We start from the raw sequence: 16,262 nt of genomic DNA, 5'->3' as shown, positions 1-16,262 counted from the left end.
GCAAAAACGTTTGACTCGATTTAGTACGTCATAATCAGTGTTTTTGGAAAGCCTGCAGCTGTAATTCATTATTTAAATAATGAAACACTGCACCAGTCATGTATTTTTACATGCTTAGAATGGCGCATTTCGAGAATTTTTTCTCGTTGTCAACTGTAAATATATACATAAGTATTTTGTGTCGTGCCTGCATATATGGTGTTCTGCATCACTTTCATTGTAGTCGTCTTTTTGAGGTTATCAAGGATTGTGCCTCCTCATTTATGTAGAAAACCACACGCACGCAAACCATCATGCACCTAGGAATTCGGGTGGTGGACCAGTGTGCTGTGGCAAGGGTCAGTGTACATTTTCATGCTAGTTGAGGTATGGTGAGGATATTTATTCACTGCAGTGTTCATTATGGGTGGTATAAAGACTGGAATACATGTGAGACTTTTTTGCTCTGAGACAGCTTGGTACTCTCAGATAATACATGCAGAATTGTTTACACTAAGGGCAAATTATAATTATTGTCTGATATTTCCTAATGAGTACTCTCTGTAAGTGATATCTGACAAATGAAGCTTTGCAGACATACATTTATTTAAACATTTTTAGTTGTATTGACTAGAGCCTTGCATCACGTCACATTTACCTGCCCGAGCCCGGCCCGGCCGAGTGTTTATGGAATCGGGCACCATACACGTACCAACAATTCGCCCATCTTCGCATTACTTAGATCTGACATAGTGCAAACACAACAACAGAGAACATTGTTCAGACTGTGCCTGATACTTGCAACATATTGAGGACATTGCACGATTTCCGTTTGTCGTCAAATACAACTGTGCAACCTGCAGACTGTGTTAGCATCTGGATATATTTTCAAGTATGCCGTTCTTGTGGTGCTTCCATATTTTTGTCCAATCTCTGTGTGTTGGGGGGATATTGGTAGCTCTAATGTATAAGAAAGATTGTAGAGAAAGCAGGATGTACATTTTCTGTCATTGTTGCTACTGTAGACTCTTGCACCATGCGAAGCAAGGAGAGGATGTTGTTTGGTGACCAGATCCTCTTTCTACAGTACAAATGCGCACACATGTTAACAGGATTCTTTATTCATAAGGACAAGAAGCTGTAATTTTTCCTCCTATCTATGTAATTATGTAGTTATGTAGTTCTTAATTCGTTCGAGCAATCAATCATTCATAATAGGAAACACAATCATAACTCAGTCACTTAAAATGATTCAGAAATTTTACTTGTTAGAATGAAATCAGGTGATGATTCTTCTTCTCTGCAGACTCGTGCTTTGTGGCAGTCTGCTAATCTGTACAAATAAAATGCCTTGTAATTTTGGGAGCGTTGTATAATCAGTCGGGAAACCTCAGATCAAGCGGATATTTGGCTTTGATGAAGTTTAACCTTCCGAAGAAGTAATGGCGCTCTTGGATTATTAAATGCAGGTTCGTATCCGTCTTTCGGAAGTTCCCTTCTGATTAACAACTACGCAATATATCAATGAATATCATTAATTCTCAAATGTCAAATACACACCTTTTATATGAAGGAGCAATATATATATATTTCCCTTTTAATCGTACAATTTCGTATCGGTTATCTTTTGTCATAAATCTCAATATTCAGATTACAATTCTTCAAACAATGCTCAGGCTAATCGGCACGAAGACAATCTCGGAAGCTTTTTTCTAACAACCACCAGAGAGAGTACTACAAAGAATAATTATGCACTCATGGCATAACTATTGTATGAAACTACTTTGCGCATGGATTCTGCGAGTATGAAGATAGAAAATTAGTAAACGTCATTCAAGGGTAGAATTGTATCAGAAGAATTCATCGAATATAAAGAGATATTACAAAGCTACTTATCTTTCAGAAAGTTGTTGAGGTGCAAGCTCTTCTGTAATAGTCCACGTTAGCCTCACCGCTGGAGAAGTACAAGTCCCACTATGTACACTACTCTGGTCGCTAGGTACTGACTGACGCTGAGCTAGAGACTGTGACTCTGACTGACTGCGAATGCGATTCTGAGTGCAACTTACTGGGTGACCATCCATGACTGACTGGGCTCTCCGATCTGCGGCAGCAATCTAATAACTTGTGGTCGAGAGGACGTTGATGGTGCATTGCTTGCGAGTCTGTCTTTGGCCTCTGTCCTGATAGGTGCAATTGATTCATCACCTATTATCAATCTTCTTGCAACGTCTTTGCTGACTGGTGTGCTGGCGACAGCTTACGCCAGCACAGTACATATATAGAGTGTATCAGATATACTTTTACAAATTTGGATATAGACTCCTCTCACCAAAATAGGAATAAAAGTGCATGTAAACATACAATTAAATATCTTTCTCTTATGAGTTCTTAGTGAAGTGAGAAAAATTGTAAAATTCTCAAGTTGGAAATTCGTAATGAATGTTGTATGAGGTTGTTATGAGGTGGCTTGATGTGCTTCTTGTGCATCCTACATGCAATTACTTTACACGCTATTACTACTTGCAGAATGCAGGCTAATTATTGTTTTCCTATTACTCAGTACTGATAATCTTGGACTGATTGCAGCCAGCGATGAGCAGCTGGTTAAGTCAGCATTGACAGAGGCACTGGACTCCATCTTCCTGGAGGTGGTGGCACTGCCAGTTCTATCCATTGCAGCATGGGTCGGTGCCTTCTCGGTGCCGTTTCGCGGCACTGTGCCGATCGGTGTGCAGTCGATGCTGTAGCACTGCACAGAATCGTTCTGCAGTCAGCCTTAAGTGTCGGTTCTTTAAATTTTCTGAGTAGTACCTCATGAAAAGGATGTCGTTTTCCCTCCAGAGATTCCCATTTGAGTTCATGAAGTATCTCTATAATACTTGTGTGCTGATTGAACCTGCTAGTAACAAATCTAGCAGCTGCCTCAGAATTTCTTTGATATCTTCCTGTAATCTGACCTGATGGGGATCTCAAACACTCAAGCTGTACTGTAGAAGAGGATGCACTAGTGTGCTCTACACGTCCCCACTAGGGCTGCCGCACATCAGAGCATTGCGTCAATGCCGTGGTTGCCGTGGAAATGCCCGCAGTGGCGTGGCGTAGCCGGCTCTGCGTCACGGTTTGCCCGTGTCAAACCACAGCTGCTGCTGCTTGCCATGCTGTAGGTCTGCACCACCAATCAAAGAACACGTTGAGCATGACGTTGGGTATACAACCCCTAGCAATAGGGATTTGTGCCGAAGCGCAGGCCTGGACACAGCGGCAGCTACAAAATACTTATAATCCCGTGTAAATGAAACTATTTGGTGAAAAAATTTGATTCTTTTGCATCTAACAGTGTGATATCTTCGCCCAATAAAGGACTGAATTTCTTTCAGTTTTTTGTCACGATTACTTGCTGTACCACTTTCAAGCGAAACACTGCATGAAATTCTGTTTAGCGTGCAGAGGTAAGAACACATTGTATAGCCTTTGGGTGTAGTTCATTTTACATAACACATTATTCCATGTGAAATTTAGACAACATATCAAAATTGTTTTTAAAGTTGAGAGCAGAACGATAGCTATCACCGTTCCTGAGATATTGGATGATATGTCAGTGGACGGGTTGTGTGGCAGCTGCTTGCGGTTCTCCCTGCTTACCGTAGATCATGTGGTTGTAACAGAATCAAATTTTGTAAACGGTTCAGGATATCAAAACATGCTTTTTTTTTGCAAATGATAGCTCACAAAGAGTCTCATATTTTGTCGTACAATAAATACGCAAAACTTTTTTATCTATTGAGATATGGAACAACTATAGTTTTTTTACAATTGATCGATGTACTTTTTAAATGCCATTGAACAGCTTGTGGATTGAGAAGCACAGTGTCATGGAACACATTAATATTTACAGTGTTCTATATAGACCTACACAGCGTAAACACAAACCAATTTGCTGGTATGTCATAAGGTATAAGTGCTATGTATCAACAAGTATTAATTATTTCATTTTGCCTTTAGAAACTTTGTTTGTTTGCAACACTTATAATAATTTAGAACAACATGTAATAACACTGAATTGCCAATTATTCCTTACAGCACTGCTAAAATAGTCTTTACAGGTGGGATATATAGCCTCTGATAAGTCAACTTCTTTTACCAAAAGACTGTACATCTCTGATCACATACTTGCGAAACACCTAGGCATAAAGTACCGAATACAATATTCTGTGCACCATGTTTAGTATCCACGTACCCTGGAACTTTTTTCATAATGTGAGATTGTTAGCAGTACAAGTAAAATACACACAAATACTTAACAGGTGCACAAGTGATATGTATTAGCCACTATATTAAAAAAATAATCTGGAAACAAATGCACGAAGGTGTTGCTAGCTGCTGCAGGGCTGCGTTAACAAGACTACAATAAGTATATATGTTAGTTGTGGTCTTCAGCCTGAAAACTATGTTGATACAATATTCTTCTGTAGTCTATTCTGTTTAATCTTCTTCATCTCTATCGAACTACTGCATCGTATATCTAATTTTGCTTCCCATTGCCAAACTAATGATTTCTTGATCCCTCATAATACATCCTTGTCAACCAACAGCTTCTCTTAGACAAGTTGTGCCATTAATTACTTTTTCGCTTCAGTTTGATTCAGTACCTCTTCGTTAGTTATAGGATCTACATATGTAATATTCAGCATTCTTCTTTAGCACTACATTTTGAAAGCATCCATTGTCTTCTTGACAGAACTCTTTATTGTACTTATTCCACTTACATACACACTTCACAATCACACAGTACTTCCCAACACTTAAATTTATAATTGGTGTCAACTTTTTTTGTAGTGCTTTTCTTGCTATTACCAGCCTACATTTTATATGGTCTCTAATTCTGTCTTCTCAACTATTACTTCCCTTTCAAGACCTTGAAGTTTTACGATTACTATCTGGTTTCTATACAAGCTGTAAATAATTTTGTGTGCCTGTGTTTTATTGCTGATACCTGTGGAGCTTCTAAGAGTGTACTTCAGTCAAGATTCTCAAAAGCCTTCTGTAAATCTACAAATGCCATAAATGATGGTCTTCGACTAAGATAGTTTTCAGTATTGCGTCGCGTGATCACACATTTCATGGGATTCTAACATTGTGCTCAGTTTAGATTGTATAGACCCCCCTCCCCTAGCCCCCATACACATATTGGGTCCACGTTCCAGCCTTCTCTTCTCTGCTTAGTTCTGGCTTGCCATCTGAGCTGTTGATATTCTTACAATTGCTTTTCTTTGTTCCAAAGCTTTTTATTAATTTAATTGTCCTAGATGCAGCCTCTACCTTTTCCAACTGAATTGTAAAGGCTTTGTTGATTTATGATTTTGCACTTTCTGACAGTATAATTTTTTAGACATTGGTGTTTCCTACTTCCTACTCGGCTTACTTCTTTTTCATATTTTCTCCTGTTGTCAGTTGAAGTCATTACATCATGCAAAGCACACTGGACTCGCATTCGGGAGGACGATGGTTCAATCCCGCGTCCGGCCATCCTGATTTAGGTTTTCCGCGATTTCCCTAAATCACTCCAGGCAAATACTGGGATGGTTCCTTTGAAAGGGCACGGCCGGCTTCCTTCCCCATCCTTCCCTAATCCGATGAGACCGATGACCTTGCTGTCTGGTCTGATCCCCCAAACAACCCAACCCATCGTGCAAGAATTTCTACTGTACCTTTTTCCCCTTTATATCTTCTGCTGCTCTCACTTCAGGTTCACTCAAAGATACCCATTTGTCTTGTTTTTCTTTATTTCAATCAATCATTGCCTAATTATCCCTTTAAGATTATCGACAACCTATGGGTCTTAACTTATTCAGGTTTCATCTCTTAATTTGCTCCATATAGCTGTCTCTTTCGTTGTAATATGCAATAAATTATCGTCAGTCTGCATCTGCACCTGGAAACGCCTTAGAATTTAAAATCTGGTTTTGAAAAGTTTACTGTATTCCATGTACACATCTTTCCTTCATGATTCTTGAACAGAGTTTAGCGATGATCAAATTATTCTCTGTGCAAAATTGTACCAGGCGGCTCCACCTAGCCCATATTCTCCTATTTCATCTTTCTATCCCTGCTACCGAATTCTAGTCTTTCATTTCATTTAAAATGTTTGTCTCCTTTAACAATCTGATTATATTTCTTTATTTTATCATTCATTCTTCCAAACTGTTCATCATCCATGTTGTTGGTAGACATGTAAACTTGTACCACTATGGTGGGTGTGTGTTGGCTTTATGTCTATCGTTGCTATGATAATGTCAGTGGCAGTTTAGAGATCGAGTTGAGTATTGATTGTTTCACTGACAAACATTCACAGAGTGTTTGAAATATGTGTACTGCAATTGCATATTCTAAGTCACCATTATGAGCTATTTGACGAATGAACCTGTCTCCAAGGTGCACATTGAAATGCTTTTCAGTGGGTCCCCACCCATATCTCAATCTCAGTGGCTGCCGGTCATTGGCTACCGCTAGCATCTGCTGCTTCCAGGTGGGAATGCCAATTCGGTATGCCATCGCGCCACTGTGGCTGTGGTGCTCGACCTTTATAGGTGGACTACATTTTTCTAAAATACTCCTACTAAACTGAAGTCAGTCATACCTCTTTTCTACTAGTGTTCTTACATGCTCATTCCATTTCGTATAACTTTGCAACATTATGCCCAGCTATTTAATTGATGTACTGTGTCAAGCAGCGCCCTACTAATGCTGTATTTGAACATTACGGGATTATTTTTCCTACTCAGTTGCATGAACTTACATTTTTCTACATTTAGAGCTAGCTGCCATTCATCACACCAACTAGAAATTTTGTCGAAGTTGTCGTGTATCCTTCTACAGTCACTTCGTGATGATACGTTCCAGTAAACCTGTGCATCATCAGCAAACAGTTGCAGATTGTTGCTCACCCAGTCCATCAGATCACTTACATTCATAGAGAACAAAAAGTAGGTGGACTGGTAAGGTAAGGAATGAGGAGGTTTCCTGCAGAATCATTGAGGAGACATATATATGGAAAACACTGACAAGAAGAAGGGATTGGGTGGCAGGACATCAGTTAAGATGTCATGGAATAACTTCCATAGTGCTGGAGGGAGCTCTAGGGCATGAAAACTATGGAGGAAAACATAGATTGGAATGCATCCAGCATATAATTGAGGATGTAGGTTGTAAGTGCTATAAGAGAGGAATTCGTAGCGGGCCACATCAAACCAGTCAGAAGACTAATGACTCAAAAAGATGGGGAGGGGGGGGGGGGGGGGGGAGAACAAGGTAAGAGCGGTCTTATCACACTTCCCTGGGTCATGCCTGACGATACGCCTGCCATTGAGGATAGCATATTGGTTTCTGTTACTTCAGAAGTCTTCAAACCGCCCACATATTTGGCAACCTTTTCCATATGCTCTTACCTTTGTTAACAGTTTGTAATGGGACAGCAGGTCAAACCACTTTTGGAAATATAGGAATATGATATCTGCCTGTCACCCTTCATTCATGGCTTGTAGGTTATTATGTGAGAGAAAAGGACAAGCCGAATTTCGCATTAGTGGTGCTTTCTAAAAGCGTGGTAATTTGAGGACAGAACCTTTTCCATCACAAAGAAATTTATCAAACCGTGGAAAGTCCAGGATGGAATATCATCAATATTATGAAAATGATAGATCGGTGCTCACCATACAGAGGAGACAATGAGTCGCAGAGGGCACAACAGAAAGACTGCTATACATTTAAGCTTTCAGCTAAAAGGTCATCTTCCAAAATGGAAAACGCACACACATTGCATCATGCTGAAGGAAGTTTCCTTGGTGACAAGTACACAGTTATTATCACCTTGAGCATCTAAATCATGGGGAGCTAGCTGTCATACCCTGAGAATTTCTACTCTTGCTTTGCATGTGACATTGCAGAGTGCACCTCAACTGTGTGAAGTGAACCTGTGCAATCAAGCAAAACGACATTGTAGTCAGTGAGACTACCTGAATGACTGACTGTTTTGCATAGCTCCCCCCCACTGTCAGAACGGCCGTTGCTGACGATGTCGAGGGGGTGAAGCAGACCAATGAATTGACACCATCTGCTGCATGTTCATTAAACTGTAGTCAGCTGCCTGAAGTCTAGAAATAGCTCCATCACTAGGATTCAGTTTCTGGAGGGAACACTGGAGTCTAACCGTGTCGTTAGACAGAAGAATAAGCTGCCATCACATATCCCTGCAAAGGGAGAGCTAATCCCGGGAAACAGTCTACATTTGCATATACATCTACGTCTACATACATACTCGGCATTCCACTGTATGGTGTGTGATATGGGGTATCCTGTACCAATACTAGTCATTTCCTTTTGTGTTTGGCTCATGAGGAGAACTAGGTAAAAACAACAGTCGGTATGCCTCTGTACAAAACCTAACCTCTCCAATCTTATCTTCATGGCCCTTATGCAAAATGTGCGTTGGGGGGGGCTGTAGAATTGTTCTGAAGTCAGGCTCAAATGCTGGTTCCCTAAATTTTCTCACTAGCGCCCCTCAAAAAGAAAGTTGCCTTCTCTCCAGTGATTCCCATTTGAGTTCCCATAACATCTCCATAATACTTGCTCGTTGTTTGAACGTACCGGTAACGTCTTTATCGGCTCGATTCTGAATTGCTTCGAAGTCTTCTTTTAATCCGACCTGATGTGGATGCCAAACACTCAAACGGTACCTCACAGCGGGTCCTACTAGTGTCCTGTCTGGAGATCACTCAGTTCTCATAGGATGTGCATCCCCCATTGTGAGACCGACATGCAAAATGGGCATCTATCCTTCAAATGAGGATGTATCTTACGAGAATGGAACAACACGAGATTCGGGCCACCTGCTTATATATGCCCTCTACAGGAACAGCAGTGCACAACACAGGACTTGACTTAGGGAAATGACTAGACAATTGGAGTTGCATGTCGTAGGTGTGGAAAAACGTAACAAGAGTAGCTGTCAGTATCTGTAGCCATTGTCTTATACATTTTTCTATCCATCTCTAAGTGCATAAATTGACAATCCGTTGCACTGTTCCACATACTGTCTCAGCAAATCTGACGAATGAATCAGCTGATGTTTGTTATCGTACAAAAGCAGCTGTTTTGCTACAAGCTGGCATAACTGGTTGTAGCTTCATCAGAGATGCATAATGTACAATACCTATGTTCTTGGTTGTGGCCAATGAATAAAACTGACAAAACAAATAAAACAGAGGAAACCACATGGACCATGAAGCCTTGAAAACATACATGCTAGAATGATGTAATTGTATGTTGTCCAATATTACATTCCACCGTATACAATTTTGCTTACATAACGAAAAGATTATGTCAGTTCATGTTGCAAATGTTCTATGAACACAGCCTTGTTAAAACGTTTTCATAATGTAACGTTTCATAAAAAACTACAGCTAGTAATAATTACATACTTGTAGCCAAGGGATCTTCTTTTAACCTGATGTATTGGTACATGTAAGTATCTGCTAGACACAATAGTTCACTCTAATTATTTTGGCATATACTATTTCTTTTACCTCTCTGTTTATACATTCATTAACATTTTAAATAGTGCGCCAAAATGAGAGTATTCGGTCAAATTGAAATTTATTAGACTTAATGGTACAGATGAGAGATTGACTTGATCCCGAAATCAATATGCACAAGTAGACAAAAACAGTGCAACATCATTAATATGTTGAACCACCTTTTGCTGCAAAACATCCTGTGACGAGGTCCGGGATGGAGTTGATTAGACATCTGATGTTCCACAAATCTTGAACAGTCCCTTCCAAAATCATGTATAGAGAGATAAAGCAGCATCTGGTATTCCAGCTGGTCACACATGTGCTCCATAGGATAACAAGTCTGGTGAGCAGCCAGCTTTGGAAGAGACAAAATGTGATGTAGGAAGTCTTGAACAACTTGAGCTGTATGTGGACAAGCATTATCTTGCTGGAAAATTGCTCCTGGTAGACCATGTAGGATAGGTCCTACATGGCATTGAAGAATGTCATCAACATAATGGTGGCCTGTTAAGGTTCCAAGTACCACAATTAGAGGGGACCGGCTATCTTAGGCTATGGTCCCCCCAAACCCTTATTCTGGCTGTGTGAGCGCTGTGGTGTGTGACAGCGTGGGTTGAACAGTACCTTTCCCCAGGCTGTCTCTGCACCTGTATGCAGTTATCATTTGTTCCCAAAAGAAGACTTGGGATCCAGCACTAATCACCACGTTTTTCCAATCGGTGGCTGTCAACGTCATTCCGGTGTTGTCTCCTTGGTCGCTCCAGACCTGGTACGTCACATGTGGGTACCATCTCATGTCCACTGCTCCCAACATTGTTTGGCAGAACACTTCGAACATTCAAACTTGTGAGCCACACAGTTTGTTGACTAATCAGCAGTTTTCATGATGATGATTAAAACCCTCCTAAAAAATTGGCATAGCTGTGAGATGTTATTTGACATGTCTACCTGGCATTCTGTGCCTGTTGACGTCCTCCTCAAGTCAGGATGTGATCATCACATGTATGACTCGTCCACTATCCGCTACTTAAATAGGGACCTCTGCTCGATTGCAATATCACTGCAGGCTCTGTGGGCACGTGCATTGGCACCATACTTGGATCATTTACATATCGGATCTCAGTGTACTTGCTTGCAAAGTTTCGTGTTTGTACCTTTGTTCCCTCTGGGTGCGCTTCTTTGAATGTTGGTAAGTGTATGTAGGTGACTTGAAGATAGTCACTTACCAAAACAGAGTGTTGATAAATAAATACAACAAACAACATTGTTGGTGGTTCTGTGATAGTGTTCTTTAAGTACGTTGAAGCTGTGCAGCTAGCACTATTCACAGAGAATGTTTTGTGGTGGTAGTATTCTGACACCCCTAAATACCCACTAAATGTATGAAAAAATTCTCTTTTAAAAACTGTAAATGTGTTCAAATTGCGTAATCAATTTATCGATCTTTTGTCACTGTTCCTGCAGATTTTCAGCCAGACGAATTTGTGCCGTATTTGGAACGCAAACCGAACCAAGCGTACCAGTGGATTGGTGCCGGGAGGGACTCCGACTCCCACCTGCTGCCACTCTGCCAGCACTGGCTGCTGCGCCGGGACGAGATGCGAGCCGTCGGGCCGCGGCCGCCACCGCCCCCGGTGCAGCACGGGGGACCTGGCGGGAGGCGGCACTCCCACCACGGCCGAGAGAGGGAGAGGGAGAGGGAGAGGGAGAAGGGCAGCACGGGGACAGATCACGTGAGGGTGGCAGATGCCTCGGAGGGAGACGGCGGCGAGGTGCCGGGGCAGAGCACGGATGACGACGACCGCGCACAGTCTCCACCGCCGCCCAGATGCCCCACGACTTGGGCGGTGCGGCCCAGCACTGCTGCCGAGAAGGAGATCTACCGGGAACAGGTCGGTTGGAGGCACAATTACCGAATAGTACTGAGTGAAAACTGCAAATTGCTTGGGCTTTCTATTGTGCTTCTGTTGTAATCAGATTAGTTCGTGCTTGGAAGTGAGATGATTGGACTGTTCCTCACAAGGAAGCTAGGCACTGTTGTGTCCCACTCTGATTTTTCATTTTCCTCGACACAACTGATTGGATGGAATGCTTTTGTGTGTGAAACTGAGTTGTTTAATCCATTTATACACAATATTTTGACAACCGACCTTGTCATCATCTTCTTCAGGGGCTGCTTGCTGTGTTGTTATATGTTCTCATTGCCTTGTCTCCAACGCACATATACATTTACCTATATACTCCACAAGCCATTGCAGAATGCATGATGTATGGTACAGTGTTCCAAAATTATCATTGTTCTTTCCTGTTTAATTTGCAGATTCTATTTTGTTTGTGGCGTAATTTTTCTTATCCTTGTGATCCCTACGAGAAATATACGATTGCACCACAATGGGTGCACGGTCTTCTCAAAATACAGGCCCTACGAGGGTTATTTGGAAAGTAAAGTCCAATAGATTGTGAAATTGAAACCAAAGTGAAAATTAAAAATGTTTTATTTGCAACGTTTAACTACACCTTCCAGCTACTTCTTTACACAATTGCCACTCTGATTTAGACATTTGTGGTAATGTTATACCAAGTTCCCAATACCCTCATCATAGAAGGCCTGCGCTATCTTTCATTACTTAATACTGGTCAACAGCTCATTGTCTGTGCCAGAATTTTATCTTCATCACCAGCCGTCCGTGTTAGCAGAGATGAAAATCGTAGGGAGCCAAGCCCAGGCTGTATGGTGGGTGATCAAATACTTCCCCTCAAAAACTCTAAAGGAGTGTCTTCATGGCCCATGCATTGTATGGTCACTAACTGTCGTGAAGAGGGAAGTGTGACAGCTACGTAATGTGGGGGCGCATGAAACCAGATGAAATCTCTCAGCAAGCAATCATAGTTGGAGGGAGACTATATTTTCTAGGCATCTTTATGCACTCACAGTGTGCTCAGAACTGAAAAGAATAATGTGACGTGATCGGCAGGCACACTAGACACACTCCCCAGCACGTCAGTGAAAAGCTTAATTAGATTTTCAGTGTGATTTCCATTTTGCAACCGATCTGATCTTACTTACCAAATAATCCTCATATAAATTTTCCCAAGAGTGTTTCATGAAAACTATGTTGTGTTTCTTCAAAGTATTCTCGTTTAAGCTCCCCCCACAGTTTTCTTACACCATTATGATTTCTTACACCATTTATGATTCCAGCAGCACATCTCTGAATTCGTTTGAAATCTGTTGTTGTGCCTAATTGATAAAAACTCCAAAGGCTGCAGCAGTGCTCAGAATTATTTGCAGTATGTGATTTCCTTTACATAAGTATTGTCCTCTCCCAGAACTGTTAAATATTGTACAGACGACACAGTTACCCAAGTTCATTAACGTGCCACTTTTGCAATATGAGGGAAAGAGCTTCACTCGGATTGATGATGATGATGATGATGTATGGTTTGGGGGGTGCCCAACTGTGCAGTTATCAGTGCCCGTACAAATTCCCAACCTTTGCTCAGCCCAGTCTCCCCACTTTCATGAATGAGGATGAAATGATGAGGACAACACAAACACCCAGTCATCTCGAGGCAGATGAAAATCCCTGACCCCGTCAGGAATCAAACCTGGGACCCCGTGCTTGGGAAGCGAGAACGCTACCACGAGACTACGTCACCTGGATTGCATCCAGTTAATAAAGAATGTAGATGATCTGGATGGACTGGACATGGTTTCTAGGCAATTTTCTGCATCTCACTACATGATTACCAGGCTGGTGCTGACGCCCAGCCTCAGATACACACTATGCAAACATTTAGAAAATGTTCTCACACTTGCACATAGGATTTAATCTAGGTGCAGCCAGAGGAGGTACACTGATTCCGTCCTGGGGGATGAGTAGCAGACTGATGCCCTTAGATGTTTAATCAGCATTAGCAGCAGTTGAGTATTGTTGAGGTTGCACCAATATTAATAACTGAATTAAACTTCCAGTGCCCGCTGCAGCCTTTGAATGCGACATGTCTTATGTGGGACAGACTATTACAATAGTCAAGGCAGATTAAGGTATATCAGCAACTCACTTATCTAGAACTGGCAAGCAAATCAGCTGTCCCTAAACACTGGTTTGAATAAGATGAGACTGTAGTCTGCATAAAATTACTTTACAGTTGACATCTGTCACGTATTATTAAGTGTTGCCACATCACTTGCTGTCTGATTAAAGGCGACATGCGAATGTGACAGTTCACTTCACAAGTGCTGAAGTGCTGTTCATGTAACGCAGAGTGATGTTGGGAGCAGCTGCCAGCAAGTATGGTGGGAACCTGAGAGACTCTGTTCACAGCTGATTTTAAGTGACCAATGACTGAACTGCAGCAAATGACACATTTACACTCGTGTCCTAATCTAACCACAACTTTGTGATGTACAATGTATCTGAGAAAACAGCAGTCTACAACCTGCAGCAGAACTATTAATCACGCTCACTTTCTTCACGGCGATTATTGAAAACAGATCTCCCTGAGTAAATGAAATACAGAAAAATTACAGTTTCAACACTAAAGGTGAAACCGGAACTTTCCACTTTCATCAGTTACCTGAAATTACCCTTATACTGGCTATGTGAGCTGATGCAATACCAATCACTGAGTAATCCTGGTTGATACTCTGCCACGTTATGAGTGACACAAACAGACTCCAAATGAAAAAAGAATGATAGGAAGAAAAAACAAGAGCAAATAAAAAAAATCAGTCTGATGACGAAAATTATATGACAAAAGATTAAAAATAAAAATAACATTTAAACTAATTACTTGAATATAATAATAATAATAATAATAATAATAATCTGAGTCATTTGTATAAATATTTATAAATAATAAAAAAATTAACTGACAAGACTTGAACCCGCGACATACTGCATGTTGATACTGAAACTTAACTATTGTGCTACAGCACTGCTTACTATTCTGGTGTTACGTTAATTCTCATATAGAACCAGTTGCAAGAATGGTTTGGTGCTTTCAAAAACTTTGACTTTATGGAATGTTGTATGAAGCTTATTTCTTGTAGGGCAATCTCTGTGATGATGATAATTGAATATGTGTCTTTTGCAAGAGGATCCAGTAGTTTTTGGCTAATTCTGTGTATAAAATGTCCATATTTAGTTACCATTGTTTTATGTGTGTCCTTTGTTGGATGGTTATCATGTCTGATGAAATGCAAATTAAAAGGGCCAGACCCAGGACTCAGTGTCCAAACACATCACAAAAAAAGCCATGAAATGAATTGGAAGTGAACTGACCATTTGTTATGACTGGCAACAGTGGACAGTTCGGGCATGATGTTGAGCTCTCTGACTGGAGGAAGACGGCTCCAAGTGTATGAAGTGTCAATTATCAAGTAATTTTAGACTATAGTATAAGTGTGCAAATGTGAAGCTCTTGGGACATCGTAATTACGGAATCTATTGAAATAAAGATGTTGGAAATCCCAATACACTGTGAAGGGCATATCACTTTAAATAAGAATCTGGCTCCCAATTTCTTACTATATCACAGGCCAACTCATCTACCGCAGGTGAAAATGCCGGGAGAAAGTCTGTTTAGTGAAATACAGCGTGAAATCTGAAGAAACAAATGAGCATCAAAGGTTGCGGTGGGTGCCAGTACTGAAACTTGGCTGTAAATAGCAACGTGAGACCAACAATAGTCCACAGTGTGGTTGCAGTTGAGGTAGGGAGCACATCACCTGAAGAAGACATGTGGGGCAAAATATTGTGCACAAAATGAAAACAACTACACAGCTATAAGCCAAAGGCATGCAGATAGGTTCCAGTTGTGTTGCCACTTTATTTACCCAAAGCACCGTGCCTGCCAGTTTTCGATTTGCAAATTTTCGTGGCCGTAAAAGTTTTGTTTATTTCAAGGAAGAGAAAACTATAACTTCTATCCATATTTTTTATATGCTTAAAGACATTATAGATATCTTTACCATAAATGAATTTCAGATTTATTACATAATTTTTGTAGTACATGGAGGCAGTAAAGTGGAGTTCTGTGATTAATGCCTTCAGACAGTGCTTGTCACAGTGACCTTAAACATTGAATGCCAACTAATTTAAATTAGTCTAAAAGTGGGTAGCCATTTGCACTGATTTTTATATCACAGTTTGCTACTAAAATGACCTTGAGATTTACAGCATAGAAATGTGTAATTCTTATTATTCCCTGTGAAAAGAATTTTAAATTAAAAAGGTAAATAAATAAAAATAAAATAAAAAGTAGGTAGTACTATATTTCAGATTGAAAGTCAAGTTAGTTGAAGTATTGAAATTTGAACTTCTGTGGGAGGGTTTTTAATTACGTTGTTTTCCCAGCAATATTCATTCTGATTGATCCGATGGTCTCTCTTTACTTGTGCCTCAGGAACGCCGCCGGTATGAAAATCCTCACAAAGCTTTCACTTTTCGGATGCACGGTTACGAATCTGTTGTGGGCCCCGTCAAGGGAGTTTACAATCAGAGTGCTGGGCCCAACAAGCCACGAGGGCATTCTCTGCTAGTTGGTGAGAGGCCAAATTTTGTCACCATCCTAGCACTCGGTAAGTACTGGCGACTGTTACCTGTTACGGGGGAGGAGATTTTGTTCCATTCTCTTTACCGATTCAGTCTTTCTCTATCATTTAGTGCTAGTTGATCATAAATTTCTGTGAAAAAATTGTTC

At 40.8% G+C, this 16,262-nt stretch overlaps 1 protein-coding gene across 1 annotated transcript in view; it reads left to right on the top strand.

Annotated features, from left to right (window-relative positions):
• LOC126106882 (nuclear factor related to kappa-B-binding protein) overlaps positions 1-16,262 on the top strand; it is a 194,237-nt gene that overhangs the window by 63,011 nt on the left and 114,964 nt on the right. Inside the window, exons 10-11 of the mRNA XM_049913296.1 lie at positions 11,019-11,446; positions 15,966-16,140. Coding sequence (XP_049769253.1) covers positions 11,019-11,446; positions 15,966-16,140 — 603 coding nt within the window. The remainder of the gene's footprint in view (positions 1-11,018; positions 11,447-15,965; positions 16,141-16,262) is intronic.

This window comes from Schistocerca cancellata, chromosome 10 (assembly GCF_023864275.1).
Source record: "Schistocerca cancellata isolate TAMUIC-IGC-003103 chromosome 10, iqSchCanc2.1, whole genome shotgun sequence".
NCBI classification, from domain to species: Eukaryota; Metazoa; Arthropoda; class Insecta; order Orthoptera; family Acrididae; genus Schistocerca; species Schistocerca cancellata.
The sequence above is the reverse complement of the archived record's forward strand: the minus strand, read 5'-3'. Positions and strand labels throughout refer to the sequence as shown.